General features: G+C 36.1%; 1 protein-coding gene across 2 annotated transcripts; it reads right to left on the reverse strand.

Moving 5' to 3' along the window:
* Window positions 1–121: 121 nt before the first annotated feature.
* Window positions 122–25,401, reverse strand: LOC309513843 (receptor tyrosine-protein kinase erbB-3-like). Of its 2 annotated transcripts, XM_082189907.1 has the most exons (28): window positions 24,746–25,400; window positions 15,989–16,146; window positions 15,675–15,861; window positions 14,605–14,730; window positions 14,242–14,304; window positions 12,768–12,886; window positions 12,514–12,655; window positions 12,223–12,336; window positions 11,098–11,215; window positions 10,285–10,358; window positions 10,040–10,130; window positions 9,574–9,591; window positions 7,789–8,006; window positions 6,469–6,601; window positions 6,038–6,131; window positions 5,789–5,946; window positions 5,645–5,698; window positions 5,417–5,558; window positions 5,201–5,320; window positions 4,940–5,038; window positions 3,901–4,086; window positions 3,637–3,792; window positions 2,735–2,810; window positions 2,500–2,646; window positions 1,660–1,757; window positions 1,385–1,564; window positions 766–834; window positions 124–572 (listed from the first exon to the last, which is right to left on the reverse strand). In XM_082189907.1, exons 1-28 carry the CDS (start codon window positions 24,837–24,839, stop codon window positions 279–281), a joined length of 3,528 nt encoding a protein of 1,175 aa, XP_082046033.1. In that variant the 5' UTR covers window positions 24,840–25,400; the 3' UTR covers window positions 124–278. The 2 variants fall into 2 exon arrangements, with proteins under 2 accessions (XP_082046034.1, XP_082046033.1); XM_082189908.1 differs by lacking the exon at window positions 9,574–9,591 and having other exon boundaries at window positions 122–572; window positions 24,746–25,401.

Raw genomic sequence — 25,401 nt, forward strand, 5'->3', positions numbered from 1 at the left:
CAACAGTACAATGGTTTGAGTGTACTTGTCCAAAATAAAAAAAAACAGTGCAACTCTGAATAACATTCATTGTGACTTCACATGTCATAATTATATATTTATATTTCAGTGTAATTTTATATCTCACAACGTAAATGTATTTCTTATTTTAAACATTATCTCACAATATTTTTTTTACTCTAAAGGCAGAAATGGGCTTCCACAGATATTTCATTATGGCTTCACAGGACCTTAAAAAGTTGACACATCAACATTTTGCAGAAATTGATTGATAAAGGTTACACGCACAAATGCTTATCCTCACCTTTCTCTGGACTTTCACCAAGTCCAGGCAACACATATTCACTTTGGTCCTCTTCTCCTTGAGTGCCTGTGGAGGTTGTTTCTGGAGGCCCTGATAGGCTGTCCCGCTGCGATATGTAAGCGCTGTCCTCGCGATGTGTGACCCTCCTCATGTTGCCAACCAATGAGAAGTCATCGTTCATTTCCAGTTCCACTGCAGTTCCCTGTCCCTCCGAGCTCACAGAAACAGTGCACGCAGAGTCCAGTCGGGAACGAGAAGCCCATCCCGTCTACAGCAAAATGAGGTGGACAATATATTGAGCTATTATAAGTGGTGTTAAGACATATGCTGTAAGATATGTGCAAGTCCATTATTCCTCCAATATTCATTCATAACCCATCAAATATTGTTTCTGTATGGATGGTCTCAGCCTAAAACTATAGTACTGAAATGAGCTTTAGACATGATTGTGAAACACTGACCTGTACAGAGCTCTCCACACCAGGGGTCATTGGTAGATATCCAGCAATATTGGAGGGAGTCAGACTTGACTGGTGTAATAATAAAAAGAAAAGTGTCAAAGTCATGCTGTTTAATTTGCTATTCATACAGCCTCCACAAATCAGGTTTTGAAAGTGTGTTTTTGAAAGAAATTATTACTTTTATTCAGCAAGCATGCATTAAATAGATCAAAAGTGACAATAAAAACACTATCAAAGAATCCTGGAAAAAAATGTGTAATGATTTCCACAAAAATATTAAGCAGCACAACAGCAAATCATCATATTAGAATGATTGCTGAAGGATCATGTGACACTGAAGACTGGAGTAATGATGCTGAAATTTCAGCTTTGCCATCACAGGAATAAATTACATTTTAACATATATTAAAATAGAAAACAGTCCATGTAAATAGTAATAATATTTCACAATGTTCCTGTTTTCACTGTATTTTTTATAAAAAAAATGCAGCCTTACTGTGCATAAGAATCTTCTTTCAAAAACATTCAAAAATCGTATCCCACGTTTTTGAACAGTAGTGTATATTAGTCAATTTTCAAACCATTATGTATTGATCATGGTCAATATTATATAACGTACCCGATAAGAATCTAAACGCAGTCTAGACATGTTTCTAGATGGTGTTACATAGCGTGGCATGTCCATGGTATCTTCCGAGACTTCATCTTCCTGGTCCTCCAGGGCCACCCCTAGAATGTCCATCTCAGTTCCTCTCTGATGGGACTCATCTGAGGCCGAGTCAGGAGCTCTGTACTCCTCCTAGTGGAGGAACATCAATCAACAACAGTCATCCAAACACTTCCAAGTTCTGACATGACCAGAAAACAATGAGGTACTCTGTTCGTTTGCCTTACTCTGATGACAAGATACCGAGAAGGGTCTCTGGCCATTCGGGTAAACTCATTGGCTAGCTCCTTAAAAGTTGGCCGAACATTTTCATCAATCATCCAACCTGTTGAAACATTTGCATTAGGAATGCACTGATATATAAATATTCTGACTGATACAGATAATTATCTTCAGTTTATGGCCAATAGCCAATAGATGGAAGTTCAAAAATGTCTTGAGCACCACATAAGCATATCAGAAGGATCATGTGACACTGAAGACTGGAGTAAAGATGCTGAAAATTCAGCTTTGCCATCACAGGAATAAATTACATTTAAAATATATATCAAATGTTTAAAAAATATTTCACAATATTACTGTTTTTACTACATTTACTATATTTTACTATATTTAAGAGACTTCTGTCAAAAATGTTTGAACGGTAGAGTAAATTCAATAATATTTTGTCAGAATCCATTAAAAATTAAATAAATAAAACAAAAAAACAATAATTTTAAATGCTACAAGTGAATTGAGACCAACAACATTATAATGTACAGTATAAAAATGGATTACATTTAAAAATGTTATTTAATAGGCCTAATTAGTGTTTTTAAAAATTCACGTTAAGTGTGCATGAGATGATGTTAAATGTAAAAATAGCGGAAATGAGCGTGCACAATTAAATGTTCCAAACTGGCCAATACAGATTTGGCACTGATATATTGTGCATCCCTAATTTGTATTTACAATCTTTCCAAAAGCTTTCGTGCAAACATGCCCTGCTAGATGATATATGAGATGGGATCAAATTCAGAAGCATAAGATCAGTTCCACTTTGCATTATGGGCGTTAAGAATACTCACATTTGACCATGACCATGTAGACATCGATGGTGCAGATCTGAGGTTGAGAAAGCCGTTCCCCTTTCTCTAACAGATCAGGTACTTCTTGTGGTCGCATAGCAGAGTATGGCTCTGCCCCATATGACATCATTTCCCAGACTGTCACACCTAGAGATAGAGAGGGGTTTTATTGAATCTCCAGCTCCAAAGAGCAGTTTTTTACAGTACCATTTTATCTTGCAACACACGGACTCACCGTAGCTCCATACATCACTCTGGTGTGTGTATCTGCGGAACAAGATGCTTTCAAGAGCCATCCACTTAATTGGCGTCTAGGATTTAAAAACATTAGGAAAAATGTCAGAGACACAGAGTAGAGATTACTGGTTCAGGAACTGATTGGAATATAGTAGCATTCCATATACACTACATACACACTACATAAATGTTGTTAAAAAAAGTCTCTTCTGCTCACCAGGGATGCATTTATTTAATCAAAAATAGAGTAAACACAGTAATATTGTAAAATATTAACTGTTTTCTATTGTAATATATTTTAAAATGTAATTTATTTCTGTGATGTAAAACTGAATTTTCAGCATCATTACTCCAGTCTTCGGTGTCACATGATCCTTCAGAAATCATTCTAATATGCTGATTTGATACTCAAGAAACATTTCTGATGATCATCAATGTTGAAAACAGTTGTGCTGCTTCTTATTTTTGTGGAAATTGTGATTTATATATTTTTTCAGGATTCTTTGATGAACAGAAAGTACATAAGAACAGCATTTATTTGCAATAGAAATCTTTTGTAACATTATAAATTCCTTTACTGTAACTTTTGATCAATTTAATGCATCCATGCTGAATAAAAGTATTAGTTTTTTAATCTTACTTTCCCCAAACTTTTGAATGGTAGTGTATTATGGTTCCACAAAAAAATTAAGGAGCACAATTGTTTTCAACATTGATAATAAAAAGAAATGTTTCTTTAGAATTTTTTTTATTTTTTTTATTGTAATAATACTTCACAATATTGCTGTTTCACTGTATTTTTGATCAAATAAATGCAGCCTGGGTGACCATAAGATTTTTAAAAAAATCTTTATTTTTCCAAACTTTTGACCGGCAGTGTAACTTGTAAGTCTGCTTTACCTTAATTTCATTGAAGAAGTATTTCTTGTCGTCAGGGTAAAGGAGGTCAGCGATGCCATAATCAGCTATTTGAACTATAAAGTCACTCTTGAGCAGAATGTTGCGGGCAGCCAGGTTCCTGTGGACCATTCTCTGCTCCTCTAGATAGTACATACCCTAGCAGGGAGCAAGTGACGAAAGACTTTAGTTTGTTTAAGCGGGCTTGAAATGATCTGAATACCTGAATACCTCAAAACACAAAGCCAGACTTTCTGACCCTCTCACCTTGGCAATCTGCACACACCAGTTGAGCAGTCTCTGAGGGTTGAGGCCGTCTCTGCGCTGGCGGATGTGCTCCAGCAATGACCCCTGTGGACTGAGCTGAGTGACCAGCTGCAGACTGGGTCCCGGACAGATGCCCAAGAGCCGCACTATATACGGGTGGTCCAAACTCCCCATAGCCAACATATGCTGCAAGACAACAGAAATCATTCAGAATGTCATTTTGTGTGTACGCTGTTTTTTAATGTTTTTATTTTGTTGTCTTGCAGAAGGTATTAATGAATGGTTAATGTATAGTAATACGTATAATAGTCTTATACATGTCTTATATATGTCACAATGAACAAATTAAAATTAAAATTAAATGAACATGAGTTGTGTTCATTTATTAATCACAGTGCAACCCATTCAAAAGTTTGGGGTTGGTATGATTTTTAAATGTTTTTGAATTAAGTCTCGTAATACTCAACAAACTGCATTTATGTGATCAAAAATACAGTAGATATGATAGAAAAATATATTTTAAAATGAAATAAAATAAAATTGTAAACAATTAATTAACATTTTAATAATATTTCAAATATTGTACAATTTAAATTGTTTTCAAAAAATTTTTATTTACTTTAAAATTCAGTGTCCCATGATTCTTCAGAAATCATACTAATATGCTGATTTGTTGCTCGAGAATCATTTCTTACAATTATCAATTTTGAAAACAGTGCTGCTTAATATTTTTTCAGTATTCTTTGATGAATAGAAAAATCAAAACAATAGTATTTATTATAAATAGAAAGTTTTTGTAACATTGTAAATATTTTTATTGTCACTTTTGGTCAATTTAATGCATCTTTGCAGAATTAAGAAAAAAAAAAGAAAATCTTACTAGCCCAAGCTTTTGAACAGTAGCGTATATAGGCTATGTGTGTGTGTGTTTATGTGTGTGTTGTAGTATTATTTGCTCTCTGTCTTTAGCTCACAAACATGTGCACACACACACACACACACACACACACACACACACACACACACACACACGTCTTACATCTGTAAGTTCCTGAAAGGTCTGTCGTCCTGTGCGGTCTTGGATAGTCTTGATAGCCACTGGAATCTTTACTGTGTCTCCTTCTGGTATCCAAACTCCCTGTGAAGATACAAACGAAAAATGAGAACTATATAGGGAGCCAAAATAAGGAAGAAAACAATGTATTAGGAAAACCCCTAGAGGAAATGGTTCAGTAACTTATACGAGTTATTGTCAGGTTTCAGTATGAGCTCATGTAATGACATCAGAGTGTGTAAGTACCTTGTGCACAGAGCCAAACACTCCAGAGCCGAGAAGTTTGATCTTTCGTAGTTCAGACCCTCTCAAAATCCGAGCGTGAACTTTTACGCCTTTTTCTCCGGGTTCCAGTGGTTCAAAACTCTAAATGCATTTTTAAACATTATAAAACCTTATATACAACACTTCAATAATTCAATTTGTTGAATTCATTTTGACTATACGTGTCTCTGCACACACCTCTCCACTCTGCAGATATCTCCTCATGGCACGTTTTTGGCGGATGGCAACACTCCTGCGATACAGAACACTCAGCACAAACACTGAGAATGCGAGCATCACCCCGAATATAACACTCAGCACTATTGCTGTCACCGGCAAACTGCAACACAACATGTTTACACAATTACATGCCGGCTGGTAACTGCAGGTGATTCATCGATCACACCAGCAGAGGGAGACACTTACCCAGCAGCCGACCTGGATGAATCCACACAATCATTCTGACCTGGACCCAAACATCTGAGACAGGAAATATACAGAATTATAGTTACAATGACATGCACAACATGTATTTTATTGCACTTTAATTGGCATTGTTAGCCTCCTCACCCCAGGGTGCAGTTGGCATGGCATGGTTGGCATTTGTTCTGGCCACTGGAGAACTTATAAATGATGAGCCCATTTTCCCCCTGAACCCCCTCTGGACACGAGGACACGCAGTACGGCCCGTCCTGCAAATGCACACATGCTTCACACTCATCAGCACCCTGCAGGACAAATGAGATGGAGAGATTATGTAATAAATCAAACAATCCGTGCAAACAGCGAGTGACATTCTACCAAAGAACAAAAGATTACCGGTCCTCTGCAGGTGTGTTTGTAGTGCTGCACCGCACACTCCTGGTGACACGGCATACACTCTCCTTTAGGTCCTGCAAACTCTCGTTTTACACTGTGGAGAGGTTCAGAAAATCTATTTTCTCACAGCAATGAATCATATATTGTTTTCTTATCTACAACACACACATCAAAAGGACCCTTTGGGAGTGTCTCAATCCACTCTCTAGTTGACTGAGTTTCAATGCCAAAATCACTGAAATGTTCATTCCAGAGAAATTCCTGTGAGCACTGATTTCTCAATAGACTGGAAATATCATAACCCCTTAAGGCTCTTTGTCATCAGAAATGGTTATGAACGCATATGTCATACATTTTTAACAGTTACAATGAAGATGCATGCTAAACAATACAATACTAGTGAAATATGGTGTCGAATGAGAGATGCTGACCCTGACATGAAGTTGCAGTGTGGTACACATGTTCCTCCTCTGCTGTAGTTCTTGCAAGACAGACACTGATCGGGTCCCGGACCCCAGCAGCCCTCAGACGAACACAGGGGATCACACCCATGGCCTTCTTCAACTACAAACACACAGCAATACTGAATTTGAGATTTTCTTTTCAGTAGTCAGTAATGATTTGATTAGTGATACAGTTATTTAAAGGGTTAATTCACCCAAAAATTCTGTCATTAATTATTCACCCTCATGTCGTTCCAAACCTGTAAGACTTTCGTTCATCTTCGTAACTCAAATGAAGATCTTTTTGATGAAATCTGAGAGATTTCTGTCCCTTCATTGACAACAACGCAACTATCACTTTGACGCTTCAAAAAGTTCATAAAGAGATCGTAAAACTAATCCATAAATTGAGCGGTTTAGTCAAAGTTTTCTGAAGAGACTCGATCACTTTATGTGACAGATTGAATTTAGACTTTTATTCACATTTAAACATTGATCAGCGAACATAAACAGAAGCTCAACCGAACCGGCTTAATACGTGAGAACAAACCTCTTGCATAAGCTCAAACGTGCTGCGAGAATGAACACGAGAATGAACCTCATTGGTTCTCACACGTCAAGCTAGCATGCTTGATCTGAAAATGTAGTCTAAACTGCTTAATTCATACGGATTCCTTTTACGATCTCCTCTATGAACTTTTTGAAGCGTCAAAGTGGTAGTTGCATAGACTGTCAATGGAGGGACAGAAAACTCCGATTTCATCAAAAAGAACTATCCCTTTAATATTTAATATTCATTAATATATATTAAATTCTAAATCATGTATTTAATATTTTTAGGGCACTGTCAGACTTAAAGTCGGCATAAAACAAAAGTTGCAGTAGTTTTTTCTTCCCAATTGTGGCATACAAGTGAAATGGCTTCTCAAACAAGAAAAAATGTTGGATGGGACTTGATTTTGTCCATCGGGAATTGATCGGATTGTTGTGGATCTCATGTGAGTGACAGGTTGCCCCGCCCTCACGCCAGTAAACACATCATCAGAGAAGAGAAGAGAAGTCGTTGCAAGGAGAGGGGGAAGTTATTTTGATTAAAGATTATGAGGGCACATTAATAAAAAAAATAAAGATGTGCATGGATAAATCATTTGTAATAAATACTGCAATATTCCATAAAAAAAAAAAAAATTCCATTTGGATTTTATGGTGAATTTAAAACAACTTCCCAATGATTAACTAGTCATTCAGACAACCCACAACTAGTCGATAGTGAAAAACTCATTTTGGTAATACGCCACAGGTACTCACTGCACAGCTCTTGTGGGTGGTTCTCTTTGATGTCGAGGGACTTTTGGCGGCGCGCGGCCCTGGCGCCGCTCCCGAAGAGACGTGTCCAGTTCACTGTGTGGTGATAGCACAGCTGCTTGTTTCCTGTAATGTAGATGCCTCCGTCACCGATTCGTTTGAGAGAGCGAAGACCCAGGGACTTCAGTGTGGGAATCTTCATCACCAAAAGCGAGTAACCTCTGAGAGAGAGAGCAAGTGGAAATGTCATTTAAAAGATAAACGAGAAATAAAATGACATGGTACGTAAAGTCAACATGAAATTAACTGACCCTATTTACTTGCTTAATACAAGTTGCTGGTTTTATTATGCACAATTTATCGGTGCACATTATTCTAAAGAAGAAATGCAAAAGTCCATAGACCCCCAATATAGAAAATCAAGTCTAACTGAATATCCTGTGTATGTCAGTTAGGGAGTTTGAGATATTCTGTCTTTTGTTTGTTTTTGTTTTTTTGCTTTAATGATTTCATTCAGACATACACTACTGTTTAAAAGTTTGGTGTCGGTGTGATTTTTTTATGCATGTATTCAAAAACAGTAAAAACTAATAAAAAATGTATCAAATACAGTAAAAACAGCAATATTCTGAAATATTATTACAATTATTACAAAATGACTGTTAAATTTAGCTAAATCTTCATCCGCCATTACTCCAGTTTTCAGTGTCACATGATCCTTCAGATATTATTCTAATATGATAAAGAAACATTTCTGATTATTATCAATGCTGAAAACGCTGCTTAATATTTTTCTGGAAACCATCACACATTTTTTTTCAGGATTATTTGATGAATAGAAAGTTTAAATAACCCATTTATTTGAAATATAACTATTTTGTTTCATTATAAATGTATTTACTGAATTTAATGCATCCTTGTTGAATAAAAGTATTACTATCTTTACAAAATATATATTTTACTGATCCCAAACTTTTGAATAGTAGTGTATGTCAGATAAGGAATTAAAATGGGTTGCGAACAGCATTTCATGTTGACTTTAAGACTCTTAAAAAACAAATACAAAACTGCTGCAATGGGATAGCTGGGGATCAACTACAGTATCAAAAAATAACATTGCTCCCATGTTCTGTACTTTCATGAAGACTCTACACATATTATTTAAACAACGTCTCAAGAGCTTCATTCCTGGTGATTAGGTGAAATCAACATTGTAAATGAGTTTTTTATGATAAGCAGAAAACTTTCCATGGTCTCCATGCAAGATTTCCCACCACCAATCTTTCCCACCACCGTTAAAGCACGTTTAAGCAATGCACAATGTGATATTTTAAAGGGTAACTAAACCCTAAACCAACTTTTTTTAATTAATGGTCTGTAAGAATGGGGCTTTATTAGTGCTGGTCATTGATTCAAGTAGTTTTTTTGACATTTGTGTTTAAAGTGTTTTAATTTGACAAAATATGGTGTAAAAACGTCTGAGTGCTGCTGCCCTCTTCAGGTTGAACAGTTGCTACTGCAGTTGAATTTTCCTATTGGAAGTTGTGGTACCCTCTGACATCAGAGGGTACCAGCTAACCACGCCCTTGCCTGCAGAGAGATATGTCACAGATGCACGCCCCCTCTCCACTGGGCTCTGCCTACTTTTCCAGCATTTTTCAAATATTGCCAGTGGGTGGAGTCAGGCTCTGACCAGGGGTTTAGTTACCCTTTAACGTTTTGTATATGAATATATAGAACAATCAAGTATAGAGAGTAAAGGGGTACAAGCTGGACACACAATCCTACCTCTTAGAGCTTACTCCTCTGGAGGGAGAACAAGACAGGAGCATGAAAATTAATATAACACAACTTCTAGAAATATCAGGCATCCATTATTATGTTATTGTAATATTAACAATATTATTTTATTATTAATATCATTGCTTCTAAATGGCTGCTAGGCTGTTATTTACATCTTCATCCCAGTCAAAAAAGCACACCAATATATCCTGGTCCAAACCTAATAGTACATATCCTACCACTTTAAATGTAATTAAGGGATTTTTATTTAAACGGTTTAATTATTGGCTAGCTAAATCTCTGTGAAAGGTTATAGCACACCTCTCCACAACAATTTGAAGTATAATTGTTGTTCATAGCACAAACAGTACATGCTACTAGTAATAACATTAATACTTTGTTTACGCTGATGCATTCAAGTGTTAAGAAATAAGGAGACAGGTAAATTCTTTTTTTCAAGCTGTATGCTCACCTGTACAGTGTTCGTCCTTGTATTGTTGCTAGATTTGAGAAGACAGAAAGATCTTCCAACTCTTCGGGCCAAGACTGAATACTCAGAATGTCTATCAAGCAGACAGAAGGGTTAGTTAGATGGTAGAAATGGCAAAAGTACACACACACACACACACACACACACACACACACACACACACACACACACACACACACACACACACACACACACACACACACACACACACACACACACACACACACCTGTGATTTCTCTGACAGTGTTGAAGATCTTCAGTTTCTTTGGATCAAGAGCACTAATATTTTTGTAACTGTCTCTGTGGAGGAAAGAGAGACACATGAAAGGTTGGATGAACCATTTCCCAACACCTTCAACTATGGACACTGGCCTTGTGAACCTTTAGAAAATAAACTCCTTTCACAAGTTTATGTGTCCATATCATCTTAGCGTATAAGTGATCAACAGATTTGGCTTGCTGTCTACTATAGAGGGGCTTGTAGAAGATATTCTACTCAATCTCAGATTGACCCCTATTACACATAGGCAAAAAACATAAAGGAGGAGAAGAGGAGGAGGAGGGATGCCGAGGAAGTGGTAAGAGGCTGTTTTTACACCCTGGTAACAATTCGAAGATTAGATGGGCGTACTCCTCCTGAAATTACGTTTAATAACTTCACATAAAAACACCCTTCACACTCTCACTTGTTTATTTAATTTGTCCACTATTTCCAGCAGAGGATATGAAAGGAGAACTCATTTTTGTCATGAACATTTCAACCACTCGGCTTTTCAAATGATGTAGTTTAATAGCATTCTGTGGTGGAAATGTATATGATGGCATTTTAAACATTTTCTTTGTGAGGTTCATTTCTTAGCTAGCATACTGTAAGTATTCTTAATAAACATAATGAAACACTATTTTCTAATTTGATCAAATTACAGCATGTTTGGAAATGGTGCACAGTAAAAAACTGCTTACAACTGATTTAAAATGAAAATGTACACACATTTAATTTCAGCAGATTTATTTTAAATAAGAATTTTCTTCCACTCACCCTCTAATTCCTGTTACAAGGAAATGCAGGCTGCCCTGAATCTTAGTGCAGTTTATGAAGCTGTCGATGTTCTGTGAGTCTACGGTCTGTCTGGAAGGTGTACCAGTGCCAACACATGCTGCACATAGAGAAGAAACAGACAAGAAACACGGTTATGATTGAGAACACACTAAGATGGACATCAAGGAGATTTTATTTACTTTATTTTACAGTCCTGTTCCCTATATGTACATACTATGTACTGTACTAAATCTAACCCATGTAGTTACCTTATATTACCCAATACTTTCTTAAGTTCACTGTAAGTACACGTAAGTGCACATACTGTAAATGCAGATCATTTTGCTTATTTCTCAATGAACAGTGATGCAACTTTCAATAAAAATTCCATATGACATAAATCTATGAACAGGAGTGCCATACGTGTTTGCTTATGTTTTTTCCCAGAAATGCAAAATGCTTTTTAAGGGTTGGGTTGGAGCTAGTCTCATAAATTCATAAATAAATACTGTAAAAACAGTTTTATTGTGAAAAAGAATATTATTATTATTATTATAGTGTAAAAGAATAGTTTTTCATTTTAATATATTTTAAAATGTAATTTATTCCTGTGATGCAAAGCTGAATTTTCATCATTACTCATAACATTTCTTATTATTATTACAATTACTATTGTTTTTTTTTTTTATTATTATTGCAGCAAAATATTTTTGTAGAAACCATGATACATTTTTCAGGATTCTTTGATGAATAGAAAGTTCAAAAGAACAGCATTTATACATTTTGTAACATTTTAAATGTCTTTTCTGTGACTTTTAATCAATTTAATGCACCCTTACTTAATAATAATAATAATGATTATAATAAGAAATGTTATGAGTAATGATGCTAAAAAAAATTCAGCTTTGCATCACAGGAATAAATGTCATTTTAAAATATATTACAATAGAATACAATTCTTTTAAATTGTGATAATATTTCACAATATTTCAGTATTTTTGATCAAATAAATACAGCCTTGGTGAGCATAAGAGACTTCTGTCAAAAACATTAAACTATTCCAAACTTTTGAAGTCGATATGTTCCCATTGAAGATTACTAGGTAAATAAAAGTGTGCATGTTACCTTTTGGACAGAGTCCTCCACACGGCTCACATCTTTTCAACCCCTTTTTATCCACCTCCATCTTGTTTGCTGGACAGCTGCTAACACATGAACTGCCATCTACAAGAAAGTTAGCTGAAGTACAAGAGAACAGAAGTCAAACAATTAGATTACACCATAAATCCTTCAAAAGGCCTATTTAGGTTTCGAGACTCGAGAGTGTGGGATATTTAGTTGACATCATAACCAATAGGCTACAGGTAAATGCACTCCGTAACCCATAACCCATGAAATGACATAGGAATCACTTACTTGGACAATGTGATACACACATTGTGCCGAACTGGTATTTTGCATTAGGATTCGGTTCCAATTTGAACGTCACTTTATTATAGATGAGAGCCTGGGGACACTGCGGCACACACGACCCTGAGTTGTTAAAATTTCTGCAGGCCTGTGAACACATACATAGTCAAATCAAAGCAAGCAAGGCTTGATTCATAAAGTTGTTATGTTAGTCCAGAGTGGTGCATGTTGAAGAACTGGTGTGAGTTTGTTGAACATACAAAGCAGTTGGTGTCGAGGGGTCCGGTGCAGCCTCCGGCACACTCTATGTGACAGCACTCGCTGGGGCTGCGTCCAAAACAGCGGCCGTTACACTGCGGTGCACACACTGTCTTCGTCACTGAGAACGGGAGAGAAACAGAGTGAGTATGTGTGTGTGTGTGTGTGAGATACAGAAAGCTGAGCAACATGTGTGTGTGTGTGTGTGTTTATGTGTGTGTGTGTGTGTGTGTAACTACTTAACCATGTTTTGGGGACAAATTTGTACCCAGAAACGAGCTAAACCTGATAAAACCTCATTTTCGGGATGTCCTTATTTGTAAAACAGCATAAAAATAAAGCAAATAAAGTTGTTATAAACTGTAAAAATGCAGGATGTTTTCAGTTAGAGTTAGTGTGTGGGTTAGGTTATATTATTTATTGCTATATATAAAAACAATACAAGTTAGCTAGATAAGTAAATTGCTACATCCCAATTCAGAGGCTGAATTCGAAGGCCGATTGCGTCACCGCAGCGCGTCGAAGGCTGTCCCAATTCAAAGGCTCCTTTAAATGCAGCCAATAAATGCAGCCTTCGTTTCCCGTAGAATGAAGAATTCAACAGACAGAACCTTCGCAGCCCAGAATTCATTGCGCGCCAGTGACGACAGGATTTTTTTTAGAGATATCGCAGAATTACACTTTTAACGTATTGGGTTTCAGCTTACTCAAATATCTAATGACGCAAATGTAAAAATAAAAAAAACTTTAAAGCGGCTCAAATGTTGACATATCGTAATTAGATCCGATTATATATAGTTTATACTCTTTATTATACAGAAATGGACTATGGCAAACATATTTAGACAGTTTGTGAACCCTGATTTGTTTTAGACGGTTTAATATAACTTTCAAAAAAGTCCAGTACAAACGTTACTGCCACTCATCAACGCCAGCTCTCACATTTGCTAGGCGACAAGAACAATCTTCTTTAGGGTTTGGCTGTCCCATTTAAAAATGCTCGGTCCGACATTCACGGCATTCGAAAAATGCAGCCTCTGAATTGGGACACAGCTAACGTGTGTGTGTGTGTTTGTGTGTGTGTGTGTGTGTGTGTGTGTGTGTGTGTGTGTGTGTGTGTGTGTGTGTGTGTGTGTGTGTGAGTGTGTGTGTGTGTGTGTGTGTGTGTGTGTGTGTGTGTGTGGTCCAGGTAAACCATAAGTTATGAGGACAAAATGTCCCCACAAATGGCAATATCCAAAATCCTTGTCGTCGTGGTGACATTTCTTGTTCCCCATGAGGGAAACAACGTATTAATCAGACTAAATTATATTTTTTGAAAATGTAAAAATGCTGAAAGTTTTCTGTGATGTGTAGGGTTAGGGGTAGGTATAGGTTTAGGGGATAGAATACAGTTTGTACAGTATAAAAATCATTATGTCTATGGAACGTCCCCATAAAACATGAAAAGATAACATGAGTGTGAGTGAGACTTACAGATTTGACAAGTGTCATTCCCTGGACCCCAACACCGGGCGCTACAAGACTCATGACAGGGAACTAAACAGAAAATGCATTATAATTTATACATTTCCATCAGACCAAATTAAAACTGTTAATGTCTATTTTGCTACAATATTAAGCCCTCTAAACTATTTGATATCAACCTTTGATCCTCTGATAACATTTATTAATTAAAATGTATTAATAAATATTCATTTAAATATAGTTATCTATTAAAAATATATACACTACCATTCTAAAGGTTGTGGTCAATAAGTATTTTGTTTTGAAAGAAATGTATACTTAAAAAAAAAAAAAAAGACAACAAAGTTGTGCATAATATTATTGTCTCCTTACATTCTGGTCCATTGTCTTGGATGATGACTTCTGCTCCACTGTCTTTCACAATATCTAACCAGTTAATCTGCGGCGCATAACTCAAGAATTTATTCTGGATGATCTGCACTCCCCCCTCCAGGATCTCTGTAGATCATAATGAATTTAAGAAATATAGAAATATCAAAGACAGAATCAAATACCTTGTAGAGCTCAAAACATGTTTTCTGAACTCTCAAAAGAAATGAAACCATATTAAAGAGTTTTTACGAAGGATAGAATTTTTTTCTCAGGATTTTAAGATTTACTGAAGACAATTTGAGTGTATCTTCAAAAGTCACTGCCACAATACAAGGGTTTTATGAATGTTTGCTAAGTTTTTGTCAGGGGATTGTTAGGGTGTTCAAGGCGGTTGCACACCTCTGCTCAACAAGCCACATTAGAGGAATCATTTAAGTTCGTAGCACAAACCGTACAGAACATTATGTGCTTATAGAGATTTAGAAAAACACCTATGAATAATCAAACATTACAAAGATATGTACAGCTGTGCTCGGTTTGAAAAAAATAAGTAACATTCATATTGATTCTACACTTTGAGTCAGGAATTAGTAAGAGGTTAAAGGAAGGGCATTTTAAAGGATGACAAACATGTTCATTGATTCACACACTCAGAGAAACACAATGGAAAGATAAAAGCACATGGATTGTATTTCACATTAGACATGTCGTGTTTGCTGAAGCAGGTCGGGACATGCTCTAGCCTAACTGTAGTCATCTAACGTCAATCTCATGGAATTTTACATGAGGAGCAATATCATAAAGGATTTTTCTATAAACTATAAGGTACTCAAGGCAGTCACAAGTATGTGTCAGTCCAGGTTTGGGTTCATGATGGGAGAGTGCTCATTTATGGTTGAACTATTTCTTTAATAAACCACACACACAAAATCGTTCTTCTGTCCGTTGACTCATTCTTCCATACCACACCCTCCAGAGTGTCTTGTTGCCATGAAAACTGTGTGGGTGTTTTGACAGAATGGGTTTCTGTGGGTGAGAATGTGTCACCTGTCACGTATGTGTTAGCGCACCTGTCAAGTGTGTGAGGCCCAGCTCCTTTAGTCCATACACTCCATCCTTCTGGTAGTTGACGAGGACGGCCAGAGCAAACCGATCTTCGTACAGTGACGTCCCTCGGATGACTCGCAACTGTTCCAGTGGTAAACGCCTGAACTGGTTTATAGCGATGAGGATGTACCCTGTTACCTCACGGATAGACTGTGAAGAGACACATTCATAAAATGAAACATATACAACACACTCAGACATGGGCCCACACATCATGTCATAGCAGATCTATTGTTAAATCCTTTTAAATCCTACAAACGTCGTCTCTTTTCCCCACCTGTAGGAATGAGAAATCACGGTTGTGCTCCATCTGTGTGATCTCTAGGTTTCCTATGACAATCTGGCAGCCCGTGTACATCTCCTTCATGAGCTTGTACTGGACCTCAGAGGTTCCTGTCACACTCAACAAGTTCTGAGTGCCGGTACACATCGCCACTGTAGAGAGAGAGGAGAGAGAGAGAGAGAGAGAGAGAGAGAGAGAGAGAGAGAGAGAGAGAGAGAGAGAGAGAGAGAGAGAGAGAGAGAGAGAGAGAGAGAGAGAGAGAGAGAGAGAGAGAGAGAGAGAGAGAGAGAGAGAGAGAGAGAGAGAGAGAGAGAGAGAGAGAGAGAGAGAGAATGAATGTATTGTTCCAAAAACAAATACACTACCGGTCAAACGTTTGGGATCGGAAAGATTTTTAAACGTTTTTGAAAAAAGTCTCTTATGCTCACCAAGGCTGCATCTATTTAATGAAAAAATGCATAGAAAAAATTATTTGAATATATTTTAAAATGTAATTTATTCCTGTGGTGGCAAAACTGAATTGTCAGCATCATTACTATAGTCACATGACCTTCAGAAATATTTCTAATATGCTGATTTACTGCTCAAGAAACATTGTTAACAATGTTTAAACCAGTAGTGCTGCTTAATATTTTTCAATATTATTTGAAATATAAATGTTTTTTTATTTTATTTACTATCACTTTTGATCAATTTAATGGATCTTTGATGAATAAAATGATTACATTCTTTAAAAAATAAAATAGAATAAAAAAAACTGTCCCAACACTTTTAAATGGTTGTGTATATAATACATTTCTATTTAAAAGAAATATGTATGTTAATTTATAACTGTATAATGATTGCTAAAGTGCATAATCTATCGCAATACTCTCAGCTAATATTTAACATGCGCATTTATATATTTATGCAGTAAGAAGCCTTGTAATTAGGTGGATAATGATGAGGGGTCATTTTTAAAATAATAACCGACTGACAGCACATTATGCCTTATTTAATGCAAAAAAATCTTCAAATGTGCATCAGCTGATGATAACGCTGTTGTAATTTTTCTTGCATTGTTGTTCATTTAGTGACATCAGGAAAGACTGAGGTAGTTTGAGGTGAAGCTGTTTTGCATTTCAAATTTTGCCCTTGCTTCTGTCACGGTCAAAACAAGGCATTGCTGAGTGGGAGTCTAAAGAATATTCCCGCTAATACTCCAATAGTTACTCAGAAAAGGCCCCAGGAGCTTTTAAAAATTAAAACTCAAAGAAACAGAGTTCTTAGGAAACCGGTCCATTTATGATGCATTAGGATCAGAATGCAGATTAAATAATAAAGCATTTGATATAGCAGAATCACTCGTTGATGATGGCAGGTGTGTAAAAAAGCTATGGTGTAACTTTGCCATCAATCTCACATTTATATGACCAGTATCTACAATCAAAAAACAGTGTCGGGGGAAACGCATTACAAGTAACGTGGGTTACAAAATCAGATTACTTTTTCAAAGTAACTAGTAAAGTAACGCTATACTTTTAAATGTACAACAAAATATCTAAGTTACTTTTTCAAATAATTAATGCAAGTTTTCCATATTGGCTTTTTCATTTAACTTTTGATGTGAAAGGGCCTTTGCATTTACAAAATAGGATTTTTGTCTTTAAAAAACAAGCAAGAAAGCCCAACCCAGGTGAGAAAATGTATCACAAAAGTAATAAATATAAAGTAACTAAGTAACACAATTAGTTACTTTTTTAGGGAGTAATGCAATATTGTAACGATTATTACTTTTAAAAGTAACTTTCCCCAACACTTTCTATATATATTTCTCATAAATAACGCAGTACATCTCTTCATTTCATAGGAACTGAGAAACACAGACACTTAACTCATAAACTGTTAACAGCATTACAGAGTCCAACAAATGAACCTAAAAATCTCTTGTGAAATGCAAACAGGTGTTCAGTCCAGGAAGGTGTGATGTGTGGGTCAGACATCGCGCTGATATTCCCATCAGTTCAGGCTCGGAAACCTTTTAGCTCTTATCAAACTTCTCCTTTTGTAAACGCAGTGAATGTTTCACACAGACATACACCCATTCACACAACACAGTGCAAACACAATTCACAGCAGTGTTATACTCATTTGTTAATATTTAAATACGATTTTTTGTTTATAATTTCTGTTTTCACTTTAATTTTGGTTAAAGTTTTAGTAATTTAGTGGTGGGGTTTTTTTTGTGTTTTTTAAGCGTTATTTATTATTCTGAGTTTATTTAGTTTTAGTTATTTTAGTACTTCAAGTTAAACTATAAGAAATGTTTTCTTGGCAACTAGCTGAAATAAAATAAGTGTAATTTTCTTTTTATCTTTTATTTTATTTCAGTTAACCTTTATATTGTTTCAAATAACAAAAATGTTTTAATTGTAATATTAGTTAACAATAAAAACCTTGAATCATAGAACACTGAGATACTGAAATTAATATGGTCTTAAACGTATCTTTCCACTGGGTACAAAAATACATGTTAAAACAAATTCAGTATTTCCTTTAACACATCTTCCTATAGATATGTGATCTGAGAACCTGAACTGATAAGATCTTGAGTTAAAGCTCAGACTTTAGGGTGAAATGGCCAACAATGGGCCAGTAATGTCAGAAACGGCTTCAAACCAGTCAAACCAGACGTTTGCATTTTTAAAGTTAAAAAACTCATTGAACTTTTGCTTGCTCAGATTATCTTGAGGAAAACGACCCCAGTAATCTCACACGTCTCCTCTGAAGTTTCAGAACATAACGTGTTACACACTGTCCTCAGATCTCCCAAAACACTAAAGTCTGCAATCAAAAGGCTTCAATATGAAACTTGTCATCACATCGAAGCTATATGCTGTTCCCATCCATGTATGCCAACATTTGTTTACATTTTTTTTCCCCTTAAGGAACTTTAGGAGAAACATTTGGTGTACTTAAATAAGTCGCTACCTAAATGAAACACAACTGTCCAAACTCCATTACGTCTCCTGCGTTATGAAATAGCAATTCTCCTTTAAGTTCACAGAAACCATTCAATGGGAGCAGCAACACTGCATTCCACCTGTAATGGTCCAAACCACAGCACAGGACAATAAAATGAACAGCTTTGAGTCAAAGATCATTTCATTACTCCCCTGGTGAAAAAGAAGCGTGTTTAATTGAATGTGCTTTTAAGTAGTGTACTTATTAAAGTATTATTTATTTATTTTTTAAACTGGATTTGCAGATAATATAATATTAATGAAATAAAAGTCAATTTAAAGAAAAAGTAATAATTTAAAAGTTTTACTTTAAAGTACTTTTTAAAGCAATATGTTTAATATTTTGTCAGGCTTTAAAGAAGTACACTTAAGCACATGTAAAGTACTTTAATATAATTTTAACTGTAGTGTATTGTTAAATTTAAAAGTTAATGCATTTTAAATGTACTAAATTGCAACTTCATTACAAATGTGTTACAATTACAAATATATTTAAGTACATGATATATAAGGTTCATGAATAGAACATTTTACCATAAATGCTTGTCAGTACAGTACATTTGAACTATTCAAAGACAATAGTAGTAATTTAAAGATGTACTTAAGTTCTACTTAAGTTATTTGACTATAAATGCATTTTATATATATTTAAAGTATAATGTATTTTCCTTTAACTGTAAATAACATGCAATTAGTGTCAGAAAATAGTACATTCAGTTTGCACTTAAGTATTCGTTTAACGTATAGGCTAATATTTCCATAATAAGCACTCTTTTTAACAGAAAACATACTTCTTTTTTTACAGGGATCTTTATCAGTTACATAATGCATTTTTGCCTTAACTTTTCATTGTTTTTAATTGTTTTTGTAAATATCCAGTAGACCAGGGGTGTCCAATCCTCCTCCTGGAGAGCCAGAGTTTAAGGTGCGTTCACGCCATGTTCTAATTACAGTAACTACGAAAGTTCAACTTGTAAAAAGCATTCACGTCCTCGGTGAACTCGTAATTACAACTAATAAGCTGGGAATTTTCTGAGAGTTCCTACTTGTACCACGTGACCGCTGCAGATTCATTTAGGTGTGGACGGGGTTGATAGAAATGCATGATTACCAGTCCGAGGATGTGAACAGCTCCAAGAACGTCACGTGTTGCCATCTCGAAAATTATGTTAATTACGCCATGATATCAACCCCAGTTAAATACACCTGAACCAGCTAATCAAGGTCTTACCCTAGTGCAGTGGACACCAGTGTACTGTGTCTGGAGCATGAATTCACCATTTTTAAGACCGTATGCTAACAGCAGAAAGAAGGTTAAAAGAAGTTCAAATTTTAAAAACGTATGCATACTTTTCCATTGTGCTATGTTAAACGCAAGAGCGTGTTCGTGTGAACGGCCCCTCAGTGTCCTATGTGCACTCAAGTGTGCACACAATGATACAATGCTCCCATTCAACCAGAGCGCGAAAACAAGTGTAGGAACCCGCCAAAACTCAAACAAACGCACACAAAACGCACACGCTACACTATCAGGTTTACACACAGGTACAGAGACAGGTCCGAAAAACAAAAGCCAGGGGAGGTCTGAAGCTGCACACAACAGACAAGACTTAGCTGCCTGGTAAACAGAAACTTGGCCATGATCACAAAGGGATTATGAAAACCTGACAGATTGGTTCTCATGAGCATAAACACACATAAATATACACACTAATGTGTGAATCATTTATTGTCATTACTGGGTCAGCTAACAAACAACACATAGGCATGCACATGCCTAGCTTAATGACTTTGTTTTGCAACTAAAAGCCATTTTAAGTCACAGGTTACTCCTGTTCCCCAGGCAAGAGAAGGCGTGATTTTTCAGACACATGTTTAGGTATGTGAGTATGTGAGTTAAAGTATTGTAAAAAAAACAAGTTGCCATAGCTTATTGATCATTGTAAATTATAAAATTTTCTGGTGTTGATCAGCTCTAATGAATACTGGTCACTGAAATATGATGCCTCACACAATAATTAGCAGTTGAAAAGAAATTACAATATTGTCTTATTTGTTTCATTATTTAATGCATTAGTTAAAGGTATAGCGGAGGATCTTTCCAAATTTTAGATAAGACCCGCCCTCTCCACTTTTTGAAAAGTTTGATTGATTCACCAGAATGATTGACAATTAGGAGGACCAATAGTATAGGTTACCCACCAGGAAGTAAAACATCCTCCGCTATACCTTTAACATGAACTAACTATGAGCAATATATTTTTTACAGTTTTTATTAACCTTTGTTAATGTTAGTTAATAAAAAATACAGTTGTTCGTGTTAGTTCACAGTAAATTAATGTTAACACGTACAACTTTTGATTTTAAAAACATATTAGTATTAGTAAATGTAGAAATTAACATGAACTAAAATGAATAAAAGCTGTTTTATCAAAAGAAAGATTGGTACTTCGCTATTATTGCTCTGTCTGAGCATCTTGATCAGCCCTAAACAGCAACGATCTGTTTGTTTGAGAAATGAGATACGATATGAGTGTTCGGAAACCTGTTTGAAAACAGTGATTTTTCTTTTAACGGACACTCGTTTTACTAAAACACCGTGGCATCGATTTATAATCTTCTAATTAAAGGTGCAGTAAGTGATTTCTGAGAAAACGCTGTTGAAAGTGGATCGGACCGAGCGCCAAAACACGCTTGTAGCCAATCAGCAGTAAGGGGCGTACACACTCATGATGGGGGGAGGTGCCTGTGTTGCATATGTTCGTGAACTTAGGGGGAAGGACATCAAGATAGGGGTGTGATCCATTTGCGTAGGGGCGCGTTTGTTTTTGGTGATCTCAAATATCACCAATATCACCTTTAAAGGTTCAATATGTAACAGAGGTCAGCTAAAGAGTTGGCTGGGCAGGTAAACTTCACTCCCCTGATCCCGAATCTTGCTCGTCGCTGTGCGAGTAGGCCCATTTACAAATAGGTTTCACATAAGGATTGAAGGGTTTTTTAAAACATTGGGCCTAACTGTTTGCTGTTCACTCAAATGATTCTTTGACGTAATCCAAGAGTATTTCCATAAATGAATGTTCAATGAATGCAGAGGCGATGGCAGAAACAGAGAGGCTACACACACGCGCTTTTGAATCTATTCAACACTCATGGAGGAGCGGCCTTTAGTATGCGTGTGGGAGCCTTTAACAAACGCTGTTCTACTCATATTGACGTCTGCAAACTCTACTCAGAACACTTAACAACAATGGCAAAAGATTGACAACTGCCGTAATCTTCATGGGACATTTTAAATGTGTCTGTTTGTACCATTCAAGTGTACTGGTCATCTGAAAAGTATGAAGTCAGATAGGACAGTGTTGAATAAAATAATGCATGAAGTGTACGACTGGTGCAATCGTTCCTGAATACGTTCTTTCAAACACGTTTTGCAGAGAAACCGAGCATAGAATGATATTCAGTATATGTTCTGTTCGTCCCTTCTGCAGCAGTTCATTATGACATAACATGACAATGGAAGTCTGCCACCATGAATACTATTCTGTACATAGTACATTCAGTACAGCAGAATAGCTTGAAACATTCAAACATAACTACTGTAGCTAGATCAACATATTGTGCAGTTCAATATAATATTGACAAGCATTAGAGTGCCATGCAGAGAAATTACGAGTGATATTCATATGAAGATGAAATTCTACAATGACTGCAGAAGAAGTAACAGTTAAAAACATTTAAAGTGATAGTTCACCTAGAAATGAAAATTCTGTCATTATTTAAGGTTGTAATATACACTACGTGACTTTTGCACACATCCCCCCCCCCCCCCCCCTGTTTTTGCAGAAAATCAGAGCCAGTCTGCAGATTTGGGGCATTTGGAGTTGACAGATTTCACAGAAAATCATGTGTATGATGGGCACAAATTCTGCTTTGATTCCATCCGGATATCAAACATGTTTGATATTTTGAGACGATATTAACATGTTGATGTTGTTTTCATCTGTCATGTGTCTTCTTCTTCCTTCTTCGTCTTCCTTCTGATCATATTTTAAAGGTTGTGTGTGTAGTGTGTGTGTAGCGTATTCCAACCTTTCCTCTTCCTCGTGACGTTTCAAACAACAAAGAAAAGAAAAGCAAAGCTAAAGTTGTTATTGACTGATAATATTCACCTCTACTGAGCTGAGACATCGGAACATTGTCACATTTCTCTCAAGAACACAACAAGAAGAGCTAGGATGAAAATGGCAAGATTTTCTCCAAATAACTAATACAATTTTGATCAGTATGCTTCAGTAAAAAATAAAGGTTCCAAAAGGGGGATTTTGCAACAATGCCATAGAAGAATTTTTTTTGGTTCAACAAAGAACAAATGAACAGTTCTTAAAAGAACCTTTTTGTGCTTAGAATAAAGAATATTTTAATATTTTAAACCATTTTTCCACACAAAAAAAAACAAAAAAAAAACACATTTGGTGTTTAATGGAGGTTAAAGGTTCTTCAAGGAACCATTGACGCTAAAGGACCTTTGTTATGAGTGGACTTGGAATATAATGCATTAGATCTATAATTTTATGATGTTTTTGTGTTCTTTTTGAAGCTTGACAACCCCAGTAAACACTTGCATGTAATTACATGGATGAAAAGTACATTATTTAAAAAAAATAAAAAAATTACAGTCAAATAAGATTGATCTGAATGATGACGTGTAATTTTGTGACTCTATCCAGTAGTTTCACCTGTTTCCAGTGAGTTCCCCTGGACTATACACCTGTTGTTGTTCATGCCATTGTGCTCCACCCTTTCAACTCTACTGCAGAGGCCAAAGACCAACAAGTGCATCAAATCATATCTCACTTTATCTGTGTGTGAGCCAAAACAGATTGTTTTCCTTGTGTTGTGTTGTGTATTGTATTGTGGATACTTCCTGTATCAGATAATTCCTTGTTAGCAAAATGAGCTTATGTGCACATGCACATAATCTACAACATATTTAACCATGAATGTAACCAAATATTTTATATCGATATAAAATATTTGGTTACATTCATGGTTAAATATGTTGTAGATTATGTGCATGTGCATGACCACTATATTGGACACTGAGGTGCTCTTATTGAATAGAGGCATTACATTTCAACAAAACTTACAACTATAAAAATGTGCAAAATTAAATAAATAAAAATGTTATGAGATTCAAAAGACGAGAAACAGTGAAACACAGTTGGCATCACAAGTTTAAACTCCTCTGATTCTCTCCTTTTAGAGGACAGCCGTTGAGTCAGGAAACAGGTTTAACAAAATCTACAGGTTGAGTCACTTGTTATTTGAACTGAGCACTGATTTAGTACAGGAAAAAAATCTCTCCTTTTACACTCCTAGTCTAAGACCAACATACATATCTCGCTTAAGACACAATGGTGCAGAAACAGGTTTTCTGAATGCATTACTGACAGCAACATCACAATTTTGGGTTATTTATTTAGGCAAAGTGCAAGCACATTTGGATTTATGGTTTGTGAATATACCTTTTTAAATTAGATAACATAATATATTTATATGCAGATTACACTTTATTATTAAATTACACTTAATTATATTTGCATGAAATGTATGCAGCTTGGACACATAATGTAAAGTATCATACTAAGTGGAAAATATGAAGATAATGCAAGATTCAAATGTTGTTTTAATGTACTGCTCTATTCACGGAGAGGTGCATCATGCACGAGTGTAAAAACAGATTTACCTTCAGGTTTCCCGTCCTGCGTCTGAGCGCGCGCAGGTGAACGGAGCGCGAGACACAGCGCGAGCATCTGCAGCGCATTCATCTTCATTTTCATTCTCAGAATATTCCCAATGTGAAGTCAGTCCGTCAGGATGAACAGTCAGTTACATATCCATGGCGAAAGAAGCGTGGGAGAAATGATGCTCCCTTCACTTCGGCTTGTCCGAAGCTTGTCCTGAATTCTCATCCAAAAATATCAAGTAGGCTATAGTCCGTTTCCGTCGGTTACGAAAAAGTTTATAGACTGTTAAATCCTTCAGTAGCCTATACGTCAGTTAAAAACAAATAGTTTGACTGAAACAAAAATGATAATACAATCAAAATGTTGGGGGGAAAGCGACCAGAAATACGGGACAGGTTAAATGGTTCGTAAACAAACACTCGCGCACGCATGAATGTTGTCTCGAGGTTTGTTACCTGTTTACGAGGACAGGTGAACGATGCTGAACGCTGATTGGCTGTGACGTTGACCGTGTAATTCCAAAGCCCGTGCATCGATTTATCTCAAACATGTAAACAAGTCATTAAGCCTTCATAGTGAACTCTTGACCACTATAAACAGGCAGTGTTATAAAATTTCCCTCAGTAACCGACAGTCCTCACAGCCTACACTGAAA

This window comes from Leuciscus leuciscus (genome assembly GCF_965113295.1).
Source record: "Leuciscus leuciscus genome assembly, chromosome: 14".
Classification (NCBI taxonomy): Eukaryota; Metazoa; Chordata; class Actinopteri; order Cypriniformes; family Leuciscidae; genus Leuciscus; species Leuciscus leuciscus.